The sequence below is a fragment of the Dermacentor variabilis genome, chromosome 3, assembly GCF_050947875.1.
Source record: "Dermacentor variabilis isolate Ectoservices chromosome 3, ASM5094787v1, whole genome shotgun sequence".
Classification (NCBI taxonomy): Eukaryota; Metazoa; Arthropoda; class Arachnida; order Ixodida; family Ixodidae; genus Dermacentor; species Dermacentor variabilis.
This window is the reverse complement of record NC_134570.1, coordinates 153825100-153847024: the sequence shown is the minus strand read 5'-3', so window position 1 is coordinate 153847024 and position 21925 is coordinate 153825100. Positions and strand designations below refer to the sequence as shown.

The 21925-nt window shown below is 44.3% G+C and overlaps 1 protein-coding gene across 1 annotated transcript in view; it reads left to right on the top strand.

Annotated features, from left to right (window-relative positions):
- The window catches only part of APC7 (anaphase-promoting complex subunit 7), a 61960-nt gene extending 42651 nt beyond the window's left edge, over positions 1–19309 (top strand). Inside the window, exons 13-16 of the mRNA XM_075686551.1 lie at positions 7570–7727; positions 8983–9099; positions 12785–12902; positions 18959–19309. Coding sequence (XP_075542666.1) covers positions 7570–7727; positions 8983–9099; positions 12785–12902; positions 18959–19021 — 456 coding nt within the window. The 3' untranslated portion in view covers positions 19022–19309. The remainder of the gene's footprint in view (positions 1–7569; positions 7728–8982; positions 9100–12784; positions 12903–18958) is intronic.
- Positions 19310–21925: the final 2616 nt, after the last annotated feature.

The window sequence follows — 21925 nt, the reverse complement described above, 5'->3', positions numbered from 1 at the left end:
ATGCTTTATTCAAACGAACCTTTACGGCACTCCACTGCCCACTGCCACGATTCCCGCCAGACAGCGCGAACTTTTTAAGAAGTCGGTAAGTTTCTGTTGGACCTTGTTTGATCCTTGAACCAAGAGCTTTCACTCGAGTTGGGCAATGTCCAAAAGGAGGTCCTCTGCAGCGTCACATGAACATATGAAGCTCCGGATGCCGTCTATGTGCCGTAGCACCTCGGCGAACATCGTAGGTACAGCACGGCATCTGTGGCGGCGTCGTTGTCCTTGTCCGATGACGTCATCCAGCGACACCTTGCCATAGATCGCAACGTTGTCGTTGGCCCCTACATACTTGGCGAAGATTGTGCTGAGGTTTAAACCCTCGAAATCGTCGTCAGCGAAGCCTGCATCGGCCTCGAGCGGCATCGAGGTTGTTGCGTCCCCAGCAGAAGAAGCAGTCTCTCACTTAAAGCCACAGTGCTTGAACAAGTTAGCGATTGTGCTTCGCGACACTGCGTCCCATGAACTGGCAATAAAATGCATGGCATCGAGCACAGTGATCTTTTTTTCCGACTCGCTGCGCTCCATAGCCGCCAGCTGACCTTGCACTAACCGCTTCCGGTACCTTTGCTCGACGCACTTAATGGTGCCGGCATCAAGCGGCTGCAGCCGGCTATTTCAGCACAGCAAGCGTCACGGGCAGCTGCTGCTGGGGAGAGAGAAACGAACGATGAGACGAGGCAGGAAAGAAAGCTGCGCCGGAGCGAACCGGTCAAGTGTTGTCAAGCACTCCACATGCTTTCATCCACCATTCCTTCCTGCACTTCACGAGGGTCGTCGTATAACGCGGGTCAGTCGTTAAATTCTGTCAGATAACTGGGGTTTTTAATGCATTGCTTCTATGGGGACTTCGCCGGGACTGCGCTAATGCGTCGTAGTACCTGGGTTGTCGCAAAACCAGTGGACGTATAACCAGGGTTCCACTGAAGTTCTTTTTTAATGAGACATTTATGTGTCAAGGGTCACTGAGCCATTTTCAAACTACAGTCGACTCCCGATAATTCGAAGCCACTTAATTGGAATTTTCGGTTAATTAGAAGTGAAGTGCTGGTCCCACCAGTTTTGCTTGTAATCCTATAGAAGAAACCGCTCGATAATTCGAAGTACTCATCCAGTAATATTGTTTAATTGGAAGTTACTTTTCAGCCGGGATCCTCGAGGTAACCGTCATTCTTTGGTAGAATGTGCAATTTTTCAAGTGTTGCAACAGTTCCGTGCTCCGCGTTGGTGGCATCGCCACCGCAGCCGCCCGCAACGCCATCCTTCTTGGAGCGGCGCGATTATTCATTGCCACGGCTGCCGTGGCCTCCGCGATCAACTCCGGCGGGAGGCGAAGCGGCTCCCGTCGGAGGCCACGCGCAGCTGCCGCGCGTGGCCGGAGCTGATCGCGGAGGCCACGCGGGTGCCATAGGTGCACGCAGCGCTGCATGCTGGCAGTGGCGAGATTGTGCGAGATTAGTCTTGCAGCGTGCGCAGCGTATGTCGAGGTGTGTGTTGGTCGAGCGCCTTTGTGCGGGAAGCTCGTAGGCTAGGTTGTTCCACGAGTGATTCGGAATTGACTGTACCTAGTCGCGCAGTTTATAGCCATGGCAAACCGTGGCTCTTATCGCACGCTCGACCTGGCAACGAAAGTCGAAGTTTTGAAGGAAGTTCAGAAGGGAGGTGCCGCCAAACAAGACATAGCGCGGAAGTACGGGATCAAACCGAACGCGCTCTCTAACTACATCAAGAACAAGCGCACAATAATGGAAATTTGAGAACGACAAGTTCAAGACTTCTCGGAAGCGAATGCGCACCGGCGCTTACCCAGAGTTGGAGAAGGCTCTGCTGGTTTGGATTAGGGAGGCCAGGAGCAACAAACTTCCTCTCAGCAAAGACATCGTTGCGATGAAAGCCCGAACGCTTGCAGCAATGTTGGGGATCGATGACTTCGTTTCGTCAGATGGATGGCTGACGCGCTTTAAAGATCGCCATGACCTAGTTTTCAAGAGCGTGTGTGGTGAAAAGGCGTCCGTTAACCAGGAAACATGCGCCACGTGGAAGGACGGAAAGCTGCGTGAATATCTCGCCGAATACAGACCGGAAGACATCTTCAATGCAGATGAGACTGCACTCTTCTATCGGCTTCTACCAGAGAAGACCCTGACATTCAAGGACGACGACTGTGCTGGGGGCAAACGCAGCAAGGAGAGAGTGTCGGTGCTGATCGCGGCAAGCATTACTGGCACGGAACGGTGTCGGTTACTTGTGATCGGGAAAGCCACGAAGCCGAGATGTTTTAAAGGCATGAAGACGCTGCCTGTGGACTATGAGGCGAACAAAAAAGCGTTGATGACGGCCGAAATCTTCAAGAGCTGGATAAGCAAATTGGACCGCAAGTTTGCTGCTTCGAACCGCAAGGTGTTGTTCCTTGTCGATCACTGCAGTGCTCACGTGAATGTGCCAGCCTTGAGTGCAATACGCCTCGTATTTTTGCCTGCAAACACAACGGCTATTTTGCAGCCAATGGACCAAGGCATCATCAAGAATGTTAAAGTCCTGTACAGGCGGCACCTCCTCGAGCGCATGATTTTGTGTATGGATAGCTCCACAAAGTACGAGGTGAGCCTGCTTAGTGCCATCCACATGTTGGCGCGAGCATGGGATCGTGTGAAGCAAGAAACAATCGCAAACTGCTTCAGGGCTTGCGGTTTTGTGGCAGCTTCTTCGGAGGATGCCTCTGAAATTTCAGCGGAGGAAGTGTCAACAAGCGAGCTTGACGGCACTGATTTTGGTGATGCTCTCGGGGACGTCAATTTTGAAGATTACATCGCCGTAGACAAGGCGGTCGAAACGTGCGGTGCGTTGACGGATAGCGAAATTGTAGAGATTATTCGGCCCCAGGAAGCGACCCAGGAAAGCGACGATGACGTTGAAGGCGAGCCGCAACCTAAGGCTGCCGATGTAGCTGCGGGCCTTGCTCTTGCGGAGCGCTTCTTTGCCGCTGAAGGTAGCGCGGAAGAAGCGTTCCGCCACATCTACAGCCTGCAGAACTTGCTTTCAGCAGCGCGATTCGGCAAGAAGAAGCAAAGCAAGATGACCGACTATTTTTCTTAGAGAAAATACTCGATTTCGCCACAAATAAAGTGCTGTTTTTTGTGTTTTGTGCTTAATTGGAAGTTCATTTAATTCGAAGTTTTTTGCAGTCCCCGTGAACTTCGTATTAACGGGAGTCGACTGTACTAGTTAGTTGCTTGAAAAAAAAAATGTTTGAGTTAAGTTAGCGCCAACATTAGCTGATTGAGCTCTGTAATCTTAGCCTCAAAAAGTATCTGAGCACACTAACGTGGGAACATAGACTATATTGACATGTGTACTTATCTTTATCGGGCGACCACGTTTCGCCACTTAACAAATGTTATCGCACAGCGCAGGACGCGCCTGCATGTAAAAGAAATTTCTGGAATGTTATCGAATGTTCCGTCCACTGTCTTTCACCGCAACTTGTGTAATCTGATTGCATGTATGCGCGAGGTGAATAGTGTAGAACTTTGTGGAAGACGTGCGGGTCCCAGTGGTTAATATGGAACATTCGACGACTGATCTATAAAAGCCGACGCGCTTGACCCGCTGATCAGATTTTCAACAATCGCCGACCATGTTCGCCGCTATCGTCGTGCTATAAGTGCAGCCTGTCTTGTGGGCACAGGTTCGCCCAATAAAAGTTAGTTTTGCCGTTCACAGTATTGCTACTGTGTTCTTCAACGTCACCACCACGTGACAATATAGTTACTTAATTTCAAACGGTATCACTGAGGCCTCACCTTTTCTGTGTAGCTTTTCATCATAGATGTCCCTAGCACCCTCATTTTATTGAACAGATTTGTAAAGTACATTTGTGTATGCTGAGGTAAGCGTTGCATTACCAGAAGGCTACGTTTGCTCCCAGAAAGGGGTTCTCGCCAAAATTGGTGCCCTGCACTTGCCAATGCTTTCACTGAAAACATGAATTTGCTGCCAATATACTGGCAACTCCTTCCACAGATGCACAGGCACTTGTCTCTCTTACACTAAAGTCACTTTCAAAGTACGCACCAAACACCATGTACTGTACCATTGAGCTACAGAGCTATGGCTCTGTTGCTCTGTTAGTTTGTTGTTGGTCGTTGGCTCTTATGGCTTGTCAATCAGAGGATGTAACAATGCCAGAGTTGTGCATTGCGTCAAGTGAAAGGTGGGAAGTGAGAAAAGCCTACCAAGTACATTTCTTTAATCTAGGGAGTTCGGTCTTAGATAAAAATAATTCTTAAAGCTAAATTAGAGGAAAATAATAGGAATGTGCAACATAGTAAATTCAATAGTAGTTTTTAAATGCATTAAAAGGTCAACTGTGTGCAGTAAAACATCAAATTGGAGCAGAAGTACAAATTTCATCCCTGTGGGCATAGTGTAGGCGCAAGACAGGTTAACTAACGTAGTGTAGCAGACTACGTCGCTCAGAAAGTCTGGCCTTACCAGCTACACAGCTGGTAAGGCCAGACACTCTCCAAGGAGACTTGCGTATGCGAACAAGCTGCTTATTTCTTTGTTATGCTCCATTTCTGCTTTTAAAACAATGCTTCGTAACATGCAATGTAATGCCAGAAACTTGCTAACGTCGCGAATACTAGGATGGGATCACCATCTTTACGTTAGCTGTGAAAAGTGGCGTTCATTATTCGAAAACTATTCGATTTGGTCTCAAAAATTGCTATTAGCGCACCCCTAGAAAATAATCTGAGTTAGATCGATAGATTATTCACCTAGAAGTCCGTAATTGTTTCCCATTTGTCAGTATATGACTTTTATGCGTAGAAAATTGCCCAGAAAGTCTTGCTGCTGCTCCTCAATTTGAACAACCTGTGCCATAACGGATGGGTTGACGTAATGATCATGTGACCTCCTGTTCTGCTGCTTTCTGTGAACCAAACAGTGCTGACCGCCATTTGAGAGGTACCACCGTCCGAAATAGGCATTGCCACTTTGATTTTTCATCTTTGTCATTTTCTCACTTACAAAAGCTGTGATCTCGCTAGGAAGGACGAATTCATTATTACGTACTGAAGCTTAAGCATTTCAGTGCTTGATTTAGTAGTTTCCTTTAGTGCCCCTTTAATATTTATTCAAATTATTTGGCTGAAAATGTGCATAAACATATGCATAATTTTGCATGCTTATTTTAAATATGAAGTCATTTATTGTTTCATTGCAATTGGTTCTAACTTCTGTCAAGGTTTTTTTTTTTTACACAATCTTGTGGAACAAAAATTGTGAAAATTCACTAAGAACGAGAGTTGCAAGACATTTAAAGTCAACACTCACAGAAGTGTCCTTGAATTTTTTTTTTTCACTCACAGCTCTTCTAGAGTAGACAGAACAGTAAACTTGGTATTATTGGATTCCTTAAATCATGCGGAGGCCACTGATATCTTGTTTAGTAATATTTGACAGACTGTTATTTTGATAAATTTACGGAAAGGCAGTAGAGGAAATGGGTGAACGTAGAACCAAATGAAATAAACAAAACTAAACCTCGTACATCAAATTATACATAACTACAAGTTGCCAGCACTGTAACTCCAAGACTAGAGGTTCTTAAAGATCTTTGGTGCAAGACCCAATTAACACTTAGAGGATTCATCAGGACTTTATTGTTGTGGCTGAGACGGCCACAGCATGCTCGGTGGGTGCCATAGAAGGGCCATGAAAGGAAATGTGTATGAGAACCACTTTACTTTATCACATAAGTTCTAACATGTGCATTCAACCTGCATAATTTTTTATTTGCCCTGTTTACTCGTGTGAAGACAGCGCTTCCTGCTTGTTTTTTTTCTTTCAAGTTTTTGACTGGGGTGCGAGTCTTACACAAGGCAGGCTTACACCCATTAATTGAAGCCTTGCAGTGCACTGTGACTGCTGCTGTGCAAAATAAAGCAACCACTGGCAGGTGACTAAGGAGCACATTTACAGTCGCCTACCTATTTTTCTAACACTAGTACGTTAACGGAATTTTGACAGTAAAGTTTTGTTATGCGATGCATTACCAATCTGTGCTGTCTCTTTCCACAACAGCAAAATTCTCACTAGAGCGAATTTTTTCACGTTCCCCGCCGATTTCGCTATTGTGAGGTTCAACTGTAGCACTTGGACACTACGTCATTACCAACGTCATGTTCGTGTTTTTCATTTTTCTCTCTTTCTCCTTCAAAACTTCGTCCCCATCCAGTCACCACAACTCCCGTGTTTTTTCGCCGTTGCCGCTGTGTCGCCTTCTGCAAAGCAGTGCAGCAACGGACCCTTTGTTGTGAATAATGTAATCATTGCCCGTTTTGTTTTCAATACTACATTGTTAGAGGCCTGACAACCTACCACACAAATAGAAAAGAGAAAGTGCAAGCAAACGTACTTGGGAGGCCCCATTAGCCGCCAGCACTTTGCCAGATCCGCAACATAATACTGTGCCATTGTTGTATAAGGTGTACATGTCTGGCACCTCCAAGAAAAAAAAAGAAAATGAAAGCTGAAGCATCACGACAGGTCGGAAAAAGACTTGCATTATGCATTTTTTTTTTTTTTTTAGTCTTATAAGTGTGTATTGAGACAAGTGATCTGGCACTGCAAATAGAAAACCAAAACATGCAACACCACTAGGGAGAGTAGGCATGCAACTGCATGGAGGTTCGCTAGCAGATGAACCGGAAGTCATAACTTCTTGTAGGTCACCTAGTCGACAGCGTTTACCCTGTTGATGTCACATGGAGCACCTTGTTGACATGATGACATGCAGAGGCACCGGAAAGGTCAGGAGAGGAGTAAAGGATTGATTGATTGAATTTGTGGCCTCCCCGCGCCGCGTAGCTCTGCCACGTTCGCCAGAGATGATCGTCACATCATTCTGCATGTGATACGCATGTTTATTTTAAATGTGCAAAAAAATTGTAGAGGTTGTTTAGGGGCCCTTGATGGAAACTGGCTTCCATTGTGCAACACATATCAGATCCTTGCCTATTTTTGTGGCTAAAATATCAGGGCGCACTACATTTCTGCTTTGTTTAGGAGCTTTAACGTCATTTCTATGATAGTTTTCTTCTTTTGACACGTAGAAAGCGTTTGATTTTCAGGTGTGTTAGAATCGGGCAAATACTGACAAATGAATCAGCGGTGTTTTTTAGCGTTTGCATCTCATTTAACTTAGCCCTCCGGATAATTCGATCAATTTCGTCGGTCCCATCAGGGTTGAAGTAACATAATTCGACTGTATAGTGGCTTGTGTAAATTGTCCAGCACATGTGTATGCCTGTGACGCTGAGTGAAATTTTTTGCTTTCTGTATTTTCACCCTCCAAACACGTGGGTAGGGGCCTTACACAAATAAATATGATATTTGTGACTCGAAAGGGTCTGAAGGCGAGCTTGCTAGCATGCATCCCTAGTGCAAAAACGGCACTGTTTTTCCACCATGGATGCTATTTGCATTGAATTGCTTTGCGCCCCCTTCTGCGTGCAGCTGTATGCAAGTGTGCTGATGAAGAGCCCCGTGAGCCTGGAGAAGGCCAAGGTGTGCCTGGAGAAAGCGCTCAAGCAGGAGCCCACCCACCTGCCAGCCGTGTACCTGCTCGCCGAGATATACGACCAGCAGCGCGCCTACGACCGAGGAATCCAGCTGTAAGGGTGGCCACCGCTGTTGATTCACTTACTTGGCAGATGTGAGGAACAGCGCGATGGCAGCTGGTGTCGTATGCCATCATCCATACTTACGTCGTAGATTACAAAGGGCATGTATAACAGCAGCTGTGGCAGCCGTTTCGGTAGATTACCAGAGCACGTTCTGTTCTATGCCCTCAACTCGAGTCAGACGAGATCTACGGCACTGATGACAGTCGCATGCGACAGGCAGGTCTGCAGCTTGCATAATCAGGATAAATCGGGAAGGTAAAAGTGATGCGATTGCGAATCTGATGGTGCAAAATTTTTCTTATGAATCTTGGTGATACTAGCCTGTATATGTATAGAAGTGCAACTCGCAAGTGGCAAGAAGAACTGAAGGAACCTCTTCTCTTTTTTTTTCTTTTCACTTTCTTCCTTTTTTTTCTTGAAGATTTTCTTTTCTTCTCTTGAGACTACTTTTTTCTTGGGTAGATTTCGGTAGAACTTGCAGTGTTTGCACTTCTGACAAAATGTTATTTGCACAGAGGTACATGAACATACACTTAAGAGCCGCCAGCAAGTTATATAGCTCAACTAAGATGAAAAGTTAGTCGAGTTTGTATGACGCACTCATGGTAATGGGTGCAACACAAAAAATTTTCAAGGACAACAACAGAAGATTGTTTTGTATATGTGTACTGGGCATCTGTGCAATAAAACTTAAGTAGCAAGTTGGCACTTGTGGTGTCCGCTCTTCTGCCGTCTTTGCATTTCTTGCGGTGTACTCATTAAGTTGACAAAGTAGCTTGATAATCAAGATGAGAGGTAGCCTATGCTTTTAAAAGGCCTGTGTCATTCTCTTCCCAAAGCAGGCACCACATTTGTTACAATTCAAGCCAGAGTCAAATGTGCGTAAGGAAACAAATGATGTTTTTCACTATATCCTCACTCCCTCGATCTCATTCATTTACCCTCTTGTGGTGCTCGGTGGCTGTCGTGTTACATTGCTGAGCACGGGGTCACTTGCGGTTCTCCTCCTTCCTTCCTTCCTTCCTTCGGCTGCGGCAGTTGCATTCTGAACAGTGCAGAGACGTCCGATTACCATGCTTTAAGTGTAGTACATGGAAAAACAAACCACAGGTGGTCAACATTAATAATGAAAATAATACAGTCAAACCTCATTACTGCAAGCACCATGCTAACCTGGCTGCAGGCAGGCTGTAGCGCTTGCCCGTGATGCCCTCCCTTTATCTTTGCCTGTGTGTCATGGCAGTCTGCAGAAGCACCTGGAGAACCAGAGCACGTGCCGGCTACACCAGATGCTGGGGGACTTCTATGCCCGGACAGGCGAGCACGACAAGGCCCTGCAACACTTTGGCATCGCCCTCAAGTGCGTACACTACGGGATCGACTCCTTCTTCTTTCTTTTCTTTTTTCTTTCTCTCTCTCTCTCTCTCAACAACACTTGGCTGTTGTAGGCTCTTCACAGTACTGTTTGCAAGGGATCATTCACACTGGCGACTCACAGAGGTCACGCGACTGATCGCAAGTAGTTCCTTTGGGGAGAAAGCTACTGTTCTGGGTCTGCAGTCGCAAAGCTTTTAAACCAATTAGGTGCATTCAGAAGCGCAGGAAGTGGATGTCTGTATATGCTGTTGCTTATTTTAAGTGGTGATGGCATTGTGAGCAGACGTGAATGGCATCAATTGTGAGGCATTTCGGTACGGCAAAGGTCCACTCACATTTCTCGGTATGAACATTGGTCACCTTGAGTTGCTTCTTTGTCACCAGTTGTGATCCGTCGTGCAACCTCCACCAGTCGCCCATGTGAAGGAACCTGAAGTCTTAACCTTCTCAGACCCAAGATAATCCTAGTCACACAATACTAGGCCTTTGCAAATATTGAATATTTTAGAATATTTGATCGAATGCTATGCCATTCGGTATTACATGTATAAAAAAAGAGAGTGCGGGAAGCTAAACAAATGATGTCCACAAAAACAATTGTAACAGTTAAGTACCATCTCAGATTATGTTGTCAGGTGATCTGCAAAAATTATCGGTTTCTACTGTCCTAACTAATGAGTCAAAAAGGTGGTTTTATTCATGGTATATTTTAGGGTCGAAGTACTGGGGACACGTGGCAGTGTTTTGACACAAAACTCAAATTTTGAGAATGTAGTCTAGACTCGGTGAAGCAGAAGGAGTGGTTCTGATCCAATGTGCATTGAATACATCTGGTATTTTAAAGCAAATAGCTTTCTTTAGTTCTTTCATTCGTTTCCATGGTTTTTGGACGTTGGTGGTCATACTTCCACCTCAGATAACAAAGGTGCCAATGCAAAAGGAGCGGGCTCTCGTGCAAACGACTTGAGTTTCTTGCTGAGCGCCATCAATTATAGCTTTTTGCTACTATACTACCACTACAGAGTAACTTGTTAATAGTTCTATTCTTAACAAAAATACCCAACAAAACAATGAATGCTGCCTACTAAATATCCTCACTAGGTCTTAAGGTACGTCATTCCTTTAAATAAAGCAAATAGCTTTCTACAAGTGTTCGGCTATTCGCTTATGTTGGCAGTCTTTGATGGTTTCTGACTTTTTTTTTTTTAATGCAGAACACTTAAAACTAATATTTATGCCCCTGTCTTTGTGGCACAGAGCCACATAGCTATATAGCTCTAAGGAACATTAACAGCAAGAACAGTCTCACAATTTCATTAATTATACCTAAAATGTGCTTATTCCCGATTGCTTACTTTAGGCATACATAATTGCAAAATTGAAGCCGAGGAATAGTGATGTGATACCCTCTTAGCAGAAATTCTAAGACTAGCACAACTTTTGAGATATCCAAACCCAAAATCTGTTATAAAATGCCTCGGCATTCCAGATAAAATTATCATGAACTGTGAGAAGCTTGTATTTGGGAACTGTGAACTGAAAACTCCAATATATTTTGTTGCACATTCTAAGGTTGCATGTGTCAAAAGTGGTGCTAGTCTAATGATTTCTGCTAATCATCCATAATTTCCCTACTGCCCTGTTTTGATTTGCGCAAACATGTGCCCTGAGGTTAGTAATTAAAAGGTTAATTGGCACATTGTAGGTAATTAGCTATATCATCATTGAAATTTTGTGCTGCTAATGTCTGCTTAGATATAAGGGTGTGCTTCTCTTTTTTTAAGTGTTCCGCATAAGGAGAAACACCTGGTACTTATCGTTGTAATGCATTTTAGGAAAGATGCAGAGGCACTAGTTTTCGGCCAGTTGCCAAAATCTAGAAGGTACGTCGGCACCTGTATAATTCTTGCTCCTTTTCAGACTTACCAAGCCTTCGGTCGTGGTAAGACCAACATTTTTGGTATCCAGAAGCATAATTTACCAACCTAGCTTGCCGTAATGTTTCCCACTTGTGTCCCATTAGCACTAACCAAACATGCATCAGGTTGGAAAGAAAAAGTTGGCAATGCTTCACTTCGGGAATGCGGGTTACACGCCAGCGTATGGACGCCGTGAATATGCACAGTGAGCACTGCAGCGTTGACGCATGAACAAAAAGGACACAAATGTTGTCGCAGACACTGCATTGATCTCGACGGTGCGACACCTAGTACTGTGCCACAGGGAAAGCACGCATTGCTACACATGCGAAGAAGTGATGCCGCGAACATGCACACTGAGCATCGCGGCACCAAAGCACAGACGGAAGGGGTGCGAATGTGGCGATTCTCTTCTCCTGCCCCAGGCGCCTTCCTCCTCCGGCGCTCACTTCTCTCGCGGCTACAAAATTTCATGCGGGAAGTTTTCAGCTAACTGTGTTCCAGCACGTACTGCAATTTACTGATTATAGATGGTGAATTCCCAATGAGTATCCCTTTGGAATGAGCTCTCGGGATGATACCAGTTTTGAGATATTGATTCCAAAAGTGTGCATCCCAAAGTTTGTCATTTTTGTGGTCCAGCGCATGAAACAGTGTTTTCTTAAAACAAGTAAGTTGCATCTTTAACCACAAGTTTCATGGCGGGAATCTTCAAACTGTTGCAATCCTCAGAATTTCTTCAAAGTGGATATGCCATGCAAACTCACCGGCTGTAATGTGTAAATTGCAATATGTGCTGTACAGTTAATTAGTTAATATTCGTGAAATTGTGTTCATTAGTAAATTATGCATTTCAAGCAATCTATTCAAGGATTAGAATTACACAGAATTTCTAAACTTTTTTGTACAGAAAAAAATTAACCCCTGGTATTTTAAGGCGTATGTTTACACACAGGACATAGGAGTTGACATTATAGCTGCAAGTGGCAGCTAAAAGCAGCAAATGCCTTTTCTGTGGACACCAGAGCTGTTTCGCCTGAGACAGAAAAACTACCATTAAATTCTGCACTAAGATTTTTTTCTTTTTTCATATGTTAACATGCTCAATTTGCATTTTCTACTATATGTTCAGTCATTAAAATGTTTAGAGTGTAAAGGTGTTTATTAGCCACTAGCTGTTGGGCCAACCGTCATCGCAGGGCACAGACTCTCAGCACGAGCGGTGTGACCCACTAGAAAGCACTGGAGAAGATGGCCCACTATTGTGTTCCTCTTCGCAACAAGTGGATCATAAAGGATTTCTTGGTCTTGCATGAAGAAAAATGCAATTGTATTGGTTGTGCTGTAACCAAATGTTTTCTTTCTCTTCTTTTTGCAGCTCTAAAATAGCCTGTAGTGTTGTATTCATGCCGGAAGCCACTGGCACTCAGCTTTCCCAGTTTTTCTACCTTCCTATAGCTTACCAAAGCTGGTGCTGCTAAGTTTTACCACTCAAATGAGAACTAGTACATCCAGCATAATGTAGGTTGCTGAGAACCTCAAACACAACTTGTAGGTGTTGTCGTTAGCTTTGTAATAAGTTAGTCCATGTTTTAGACATTACAGTGACTCAGCAAAAGCTGCCATTGGCCACTGAGAGTGGCTGCATGCAACTCTGAGGTGGATGCGAGCATTCCTTTTGATGCAATTTCATGCTTTTTGGGGACTCGCATACTGCTTGCTGCATCCTCTCTTTTTTTTTGCGTGCAGCCTGGACCCAAGCAACGCAAGTGCAAGAAGAGGCACACGCAGGGTAGAACAGCGGCCCGAGAATGTGGAGCCAGGCTACGACATGGACGTTGACGAGATAGCGGAGTCGGACGTGGAGGTGAGAGCCCGTGTCCACCTCTGCCGTGGCTTTCTTGTGCCAACGTTTTCCGTCTCAGTAGATGAGCTGTATAAAAGTACAGTGCCACTGTGGAGCTGCTTGGGAATCTTTGGTCACAAAGGAAACAGCAACGCCATGGTACTGCAAACATGCAGAAACAGCATTTATTGCTCCTTTATACGACAAGCCGGCTAGCCTAAATGCTCAAAGGAATAGCTCCTTTATAGGGGACACGTACAGTGAGATCTTCGACTTGCCATGCGAGGTCACCTTGTGATTGTTCGCCCCTGCCTAACATTGACACTTTCTATGAGTAGGGTCTCGGTGTTAGTACTGAAGTGAGTAAGATCAAAGCGTTGAAGCAGGACTATATTTATTGAACATACTACAGAAAATACAAATATGTATTGGAAATGTTATGTGCTTCAAGATTCACTTCTGGCATGTTTTCTCATGCCCGTATTCAATAACACAATTTAAGTTGAAGTCCATGCTTGACTTGATCTGAGTGACGCCTGCCACAAACATGCCCAGGAAGCTCATTGCATTTCCTCTGGCATGTTAACGACAGCTGTGATTTAAATCGAGTAGAGCGTGGGCTTTCAACTTAAAGGGCCCTTCACCAGGTCTCGCCACTTTAAGCAGATACAGCATACACTGCGCGATAACGATCGTTTCTGGAAAGTATTACATCGCTGCGCGTCGCAGAAAGACCTGAAATTTCAAACGGAACACCGTTTTCTCTTCTCCTCACTGCCGTTGCGCTCCAAGCCAAGGAGGACTTACACGTGCTAGTGTGCCTACGTACACGTTTGCACTGTGACATCGCTCATGGTGGCACGTGACTTCAAGAATTATTCAAGGCAACATCTGTTATTTGTGTAATATGCTGCTTGAATAGACGAATTAAAGCTTAGAGAAATAATCAAACACACAAACCAAATGTCTGCATGTTTTTGTTTTACTTCGCACCGCAGCAAGAGAGATGTACTTCCCTTCCGTCTGCTTGTTCCCACGTCGTGCAGTAGCACGCGCAGACAACGAAACTATGTCATTTCCTACCGTGTTCCAGCACTGGATCATGCTCCGTGATCCGCTTGTGTCTGCCTCAGTATTTGTATAGCACTAAATTATGCCACTAGTCGGGTGTCCTCGTGCGTGACGCCGCTGGCGGAAGTGCACCGCGCCGCAAAAAAAACGCGAGGAGAAAAAAAAAATAAAGACGATGTTTGTGACGTATGCGTCACATGATCCTCGAGCTCCGGTATGGGAGGACGCAGGGAAGGAATTTCGCTTGTGGAGACTAGACAGGGTGAGTGGAGAGAGTGTCTCACTTGGCAGTGGAGCTCGCCTCCTGAAATCAGGGGTTCGCGGCACTGAAGTATTTATATATCGGCTATTAATGGGGGGGGGGGGGAGCAGATTTGGAAAATTTTTGCGGCAGGATGCCCCCTAGAGGACACGTAACAACTTCCAGTGTATAAGCAGAATTTGCTATAGGGCCTGGTGAGGGGCCCTTTAAGTTGTGTTCTTGAATATGGAATGCTTCTGTTTGGACAGGCCTGCCATTGGGCCCTGTGAGTCTTCAAAATTAAGAAAGTGTGTATACCTTGGAACCAGAAAAGCTGCGGTCAGTGTATTTCTGCTAAAGCGAGGTAACACAAAACAAAGCAGGTAAAGGTGGAACCGCATGGCGCGATTTCAGGCGCAATTGATGCGCGGATGGTGGGACGCGCGCGCGTCATTTTGACGCATGCCCAGCATGATCCGTCACGAAATCGCGCCGCCGCCTGCTGCTGCTCGGAGTAGTTAAAAACGCGTCGCGCTGCGCGTCCACCAATCAGAGTTCAGGTAAGTCACGTGGCATTTGGTCACGTGACATTTTGGTTCTTTTTTTGGCACCAGATGGCCCTGCTTTCTGCGCATCTCGACGGAACTCCTTGGCGGAATTTTTTTTTTCTCTGCAGAACTGGCGCGCGCGTCAAGGAAAATATGTGCTACCGTGATTTAGTTCGTGCATCGTGTTGGTTCGCGCATCGTGTTCACCTAAAATGAACAAAGCAACCTTCAACGAGGCCCTAATAACTAAAGTGGAGAAGCGTTGCGTCTCATCGCTAATACTGGCAAGACAATTTGCTAATAATATTACCAGTGTATGGTGCTCACTCTCTTCTCAACCAGGCAGGCCGCACCCACATGTACCTCCTGACCCGCATTTTTTCTTGCTTCAGTATCAGCATCCCCCTTAATAGTAGCAATCGCCGCTTCTGCTCGGTAGTAAGCGGCCGACCCTCCTTTTTATATGTGAAGTTGTAAACAAGCAGCGGCTTCTCAGCATGCGGAAGGTACATAGTCGCAGTTTCGCACACAATATTGCTGCTTGAAATTAAGCTTGATAAATACACTTCGGAAAGAAATGTCGCTGTCTAATTACACTCAGATTATTTTTATTGTAGTGTTCTGTAAGTTAAAGGGCATATTATATATGCGGTAACAGAGACAATACATGTCGTTGAGAGTTATGTTGTCTGGCAACCCGGAAAACGCGGTGCAAAAGCGCCGCTCCTTTTTTTCGTACGGGTGCTCGCGCGTCGGCGGCAATGCGGGCATTTGCCGCCCGTCGCGTTTTTCGCTCGCGAAAAACGCGCCATGCGATTCCAGTTTAACACACTTCGACAGTTTGATGGGTATTACTGAGTTGAACAGCGCTACGACATAGAGACTTGTTGGCGAGATGCAGGCAGTCTTCTTGACCTTGCGCAGTGTCACCAAGTCTAACGTTAGCATTATGTGTTTCAAATACTTAACGTTAAGTCCAGTGCACTGAATGTGGAAAATAAAGAAGAAAGGACGAAAGCAAAAAAAAGTATGTTCGCATTCGTGGCAAGGAATGTACATAGTAGTACATATAATATTGCAAGGTGCACTTATGACCTTCTCAAACCTTGTGTTCATCGTTGCAGTCTAAAAAACAGTGTTATCATTAAAAGTTTTCAAAATAAAATTGTGAACAATGAGCAAAAAAAAGCAAATGATGCCCACAGCACCTTATACAGACTTGTAAGCGTTACAGCAAAAAAGTAATTGATCGCAGTGACCTTTTACAAACCTGTGAAAGTGATTCAGCAATTAACTGATTAATTTTTTTCTGTTTCCTCCCAATTCTTACTAACATTGCACAATACTGTAAGTAGAATGAGTTGGCCTAGCTCTTTCAATGCGTCTCTACAGCCCTTTACAGGTTGCTTATCTTCACTAAAAGTTGTTCTTTTGTTAATTTTCATTGGTCATCTTCCTTCATTTCATGTGAAAACGTCAGCTGCGACACTGAAAACTCACTTGATGGGCACACTAAGGGGAAGAGTGCTGTTGTGACTGACAAACACTTCGGGGCGCGCGAGATTGCAGTGACCGAATGCCTCCATGTTCGCGTGTGCGTCCTCTACGGAGCACAGTGCTTGATTTTTGCTGGTGCTTGGAGAAGGCGCTTCCGATAGGGCCACTGAAAAAAACTGGAAAAAAAATTGCCCACAGGTGATTTTCTGGCACCAATGGCCCAAGTGGCCACCGCTATCAACCCATAGAATTGCCGGTTTAATTAGTTGGCCATCCTCTCTGGTGGAGTTCTCGTCAGTGCCTTCACTAGACTTAAACTGAGGAATTGTAAGAGGCCCCAGCAGTAGTAGTTCACGTTTCCCATAGAAATGCGAAACCACCGCGAGCTGCAGCACTCAGTTACGACAATACAGGAAGCAACCTACCACTTGGATTAAGAAACAAGTACTGAGCACCCTGGTTTTCTTTTCTTAACATGTGACCGTGGGCGTTTTACTGTAGTTCCCACCAAATTTAAGTGCCCAAAGCTGCGTCACCTGTTACAGTTTATCTCGTCAGTAATGTAACTGGTTATGTGTAATTGATTAATGAAAAAAACTTAAATGTAATAGAATTACAGTGAGCGTTAGACTAAAGAAGTAATTGGATTATTCCAAAACTACCAATAAATGTAATTGATTACAAGTAATTAACCACTTTTGATTTGTTATGCACAAGCCTGACCTTATCTGAATAACTATCATTTTGTTGCTGCCGCTATTTGAGAAAGTTGGTACTACCGTACTTCCCGCATAATGATCGCACTTTCCTGTAAAAAAAATTGGCGCAAATTCAGAGGTGTGATTATTATGCGGGTTAAATTTCTTGCGAAAAGAAAAGAATTTTCATCCCTTGTTTGCTGCAGAATGACAACAGATCAGCAGACAGGTGGCTGCCGCTGTAACAGTGCAGGACACCAGAACAAAAATGGCGGCCAGCGGGGCAAGCCGAGCTCGCCGAACGAGATTTTTTTTCTTCTCATGGAGTACATTACGTGCATTGAAACAGTTTCTTTCGTATCAGTAATGAATAATATCGTTAATATCTGCAAGTTTGTGGCAATAACGTAGCCATGTCCACTTTGAGGGGACAGAAACGGAGATGGGTGCTCTTAGTTGCCAGTGACATAGGAACACCTGGCGGGTATGCTGTGGAAACTGCGGCTTTTGTCTTCACTACTATCGTAATATGGCGCGCTTCCGCTAAGGGTGAGTGAATATCTTAGCTGTGTTACTAGCGTCGGCATGTAAATAGGGTACACTTCTAACGTATCAGTGTAGAGTCGTTTGCGTAGCATTCGACAGATGGTGATCGCGATCATCATTAGCTAACTTGACAAACGACATATTGCTGCGGCAAGTTCGAGGTGCAATCATTACATGGGAAAGAAAAAAAATTGAATTTTGACGACAAAATTCAGGGGTGCGATCATTACATGATTACGATCATTATGCAAGTAAATACGGTATAAGAAGCAGTACCAGTTCTTGCAGTCTACAGGCTAGAAGGAATTATGCAAACGAAGACTCATCTCAATGTATCTTGTTTAGCAGGACCGTAGTTGTTGTGCAGACCGATTGCATTCCTTAACAAACGCACGGAGGAGGCTACTTATGCACCATAGTCAGTAGCCCTCGAGTAAGCATGTGCCAGCTTAGGTAACTTACGTGTTATTTCAATTTAGGCGTATCAACATATTATTTGAAATTCATGTCACGAGACGAAACATGAACAATCTGATCACGTTTGGATTCCTCTAAAACTATTTGCAGCACCACACTATGGCCCTTTCCTCTTTCAATGAGCACTACACTCTACTACATGCATTTAAGACATCCTGTCCTTTTTTTTTTTTCATATGTTTCAGTGTTATCGTGCACCAGATGTGATCATGCTGTTTTATGGTCTACATGTATCAAATAATGTAAACAAGCGTTTTGTTGCCCAGTAGGTGCCGCGAAATTTATCATTTCACTTTTTATAAATTGGAAATGTTCTATTTTATTTTATTATTTATTTATTAATGCTGCAATCACATCTCTGGGCATTTTAGCAGGGTGGTTTACAAAGTACAATAGTCAGCGAAGTTTGCACAAGCAGTCAATCAATACAGGTTTCACGTAAACCTGATAACGCGACAAAATATGCAATTCAGTCACATTAAACTAGATGCAAATGATGTTAGCATTGTTGACAGCACACAATGGGGTTAGTTAGGTTATTCTACTGGGTAAAAGTTCTCGGAAGGAAGGAATATTTAAAATTACTTCTATTAGTGAATGGTGTTATTCATAGATTTGATGTTGAACGGTTGTTTTTCTCAAAGACTCCTAGAATTCTATCAGAAAGTTCTGCTATTCGAACATTCCTATAGATTTCTAGTTTTCCCCGTACTCAGTATAGATGCCAATAAATGGTGTTTTGTTAGTGTATTGGTGTGTACTGTGCTGACTGAGCAATCCTAGTGACAGATTTGGCAAGGCTCCGGTCAGGCGTCGACCATGGCCAGAAATAGTCAGACTGGAATTGAATCATCGTCATTGTAATCCACATCTCTGTCGTCACCTTTCCGGTCAACCACGTCGTTGCCAAGTGTTACTTTGTTATCTTGTGCTTGTAAATGGCATTTATCATTCACACAGCAATCATTTTACTGCTTTTCCTTCTTCATTTCATTTCAGAATGAACTTGAAGAAAGTGAAGTGGAAGCTGTCTGGTCAGACGTCGAGTACTCCTACAATTGAAGGGCTCTCGTGGCATGGACAGCTTGGTGAAATTAGTGCGGTCATGTGAATGGTGTCGTGTACATCTACGCGAACATGCACACACTGCGTGCACGCTGTCTGCGCACTTTGTGGGTGGATGGTGAAACGAAGGCTGCCTGGCTGTCAGTCGGGCACTACTTCGCCAGTAGTGCTTAGCAGTGAATTGGAGATCATATAAGGAACGACTGGGGCTCAGGAGCCTTGTAGGAGTTTCATTTTATGACTATCTTTGACTTCACAAGAGAGATATAAAGATCTACTGGAGGAGATTGTTGTGACGGTGTCGCTCCCTGACATGTGCCAAATCGTGTTTCAAAAGGTATGGCTTGTAAAAGAATTATGCCAGTATTATGTTTTGAAAACCATGACTCTGAATATTTGCTGTGTTACATGCTTACTTTTTTCTTGGGGGGGGGGGGGGGGGTGCTGCTGTTATATTTGTACTCATTGCTTTTCGTTAAATGAAACTCTGAAATCTAGAAAATACTGGCAAACCTCAAAGTGCCCTAAAATATTTAATTTAATATTTTTCTATTCTTGTTTAATAGTTTTTTATATTATAACAGCTATAGTTAGTGAAATGGAGAGTAAGCCAGCGGGCATACTTTTGTAGGAGGATCTTCTGAACTGCTAGGTTATAGCTGACCATAGAATATAATGTTTCACACTAACTGCGACATATTTTGCTCCAGCTCATGTAGCAGTTGCTGTAATAGACTGTTTCTCCATTTAGTGCTTACTTTTGCTCAAATAAAGTCTAGCCAGAGGTGCAGCATTCAGTTATGCTGCCTGGTTTGCTATCAGGACACAAATGTTTGTGTGCCCGCTAGTAATGCAAAATTATTCGTGAATTGACTATCGGTAGTACTATTGATAGTACAGCCATAGTTTGCCACTGACAATGCAATTGATAGTTTTTCCATTCTTGGCTAGGGATACATTTAAATCTTGATATAACAAGATCTGTAAATTCTGGAATTTGCTCTACTACATAAAAATTTTGTTATACTATTGGAATGCAACCTTTTACGCGGATAAGCACAGTTGCCGATGAATTTTTCTCACACAGAAGGAGGAGCAAGATTTCCCAGGTTGTCTGGCAACTTGAAAATGCAAGTTTGAATTTTAAGAATTCATTTTATTGAATTAGGGAGTTGGCCATGAAAGATACGGTTTCATGTCGAACCAACGATGTCTTCGCATCGGCAGTACGATGCAAAGCCAGCCACGCCTTCACATCCACTCTGCCGGCGTGGCTGATTGTGCCTCCTGCAGTCGGACGACAATCGTGAAAAGTGCCGGCAGTGGGGAGTGAGTGCTTTGTCTGCCTCTCGCTTCAACGTGTCTCCAAAACTCTAGATACGCAACCTCCAGTACTGAACACATGGCAAGACAGTGCACGTGGCCCCACGTCATCTCAGTACGTTAGCACACGCTGCAGATTGCCTCTAAAACAGGATACACGGGCTGCATAGGCAGTCGGCCATGCTGACATCCATGCGAAGCCACAGATGCGCTAAATATAGAAACGTTTGGCAACCTGCCCCTCTCGCCTCCTCACGCAGATGCTCTCCTTCCCCTTTCCCCTTGTTCGCACTTTAAAACAGTGCTCATCAAGCCACCATTCCTCTCAGCTGACCCTCGCAAGGCTTCACTCGCATCCAAAGCATGCAGCATGCAATAAGATCTTATCACTCACACTTGGACTCTATAGGAACACATTGCTGCTCAGCTTCGGCGATCGCTCTTGGTCGCACGGCATGCAATTTCAGAGGTGCGTTCACAAGCAGCCACTTATTTGACCATTGCAGCCGCGGAATTTTCCATTTATTGCCTCTATATTCTTTCATGGCAGCCGTCACATGCCATGGTAGCGTAGTGGCTTTGGAACTAGGAAGTGTGAAATTTGAAGGGTGTGGGACCGACTTCCAACTGTGGCGGCTGCATTCCGAAGGAGGCTAAATGCAAAAATGCTCATGTACCATGCACATTAAAAAACCCCATCGGTCAGAATTAATCCAGAGTCCCCTACTACAGCATGCCTCATAATAAAATTGCAGTTTTGGCACATAATTCCTCAGTGTATTCTTTTAATAGTGCTGGCAGGGAAGTTTTGTTATATTGATATTGTGTATAAACACCTCACTATATTAGATTCTAAATACATGGTGTTCTATGGACAAGAAGATATAAAGAGGTAACTGCTTAATTATACGTATATATAATTTCATTATATTGAAGTTCTTTATATAGAGTTTTAATTGCATTACGAGAAAGTTAGCAATAACTGACTATTATACGTAATGCTCACTTCATGCAATCAAAAACAGGGAACCTTGCCAAGTTTATGTTGCAATGTTTACTGGAAGTGCATCACATGATCTTACATTATCGATAGTAGTATCGATAGTGTGCTTGATAGTATTACCAATATCAATAGTTTGCTATTGATGGTACTATAGGTAGTTTTTGTACTAGTGATAGATCAGTAAGGACCAAACTATGGATGGTATCTATAGTGCAGTCGATAGTTTTTCATCACTAGTGCCTGCTCACAGTAGCCGCATTGCAAGAGGTGTAGAGTGGTGTTCGAAGAGATGAACAAAGCACGCGTCCCATGCAGCATGCGCTCAGAATAGAGATTAAAAAGAAAAACAAGCCGATGCACTGGCTCTCTTGTTCAAAGGCCTTGTGTGTCCCCTAAAACGAAGCCTGCCCTTTCTATTAAAGGGGTCCTGAACCACTCCTCAAGCTTCGTGAAAAAAGCAGTCCGCAGATAGCATAGGCTACTGTGAACGCCTCAGGCAAATTTTGCAGTCGTGTGTGGCGCATGGAGCTCGCAAGCAGTGTGCAAAGTCACTTTTCTCCCAAATGCTCTCTTTT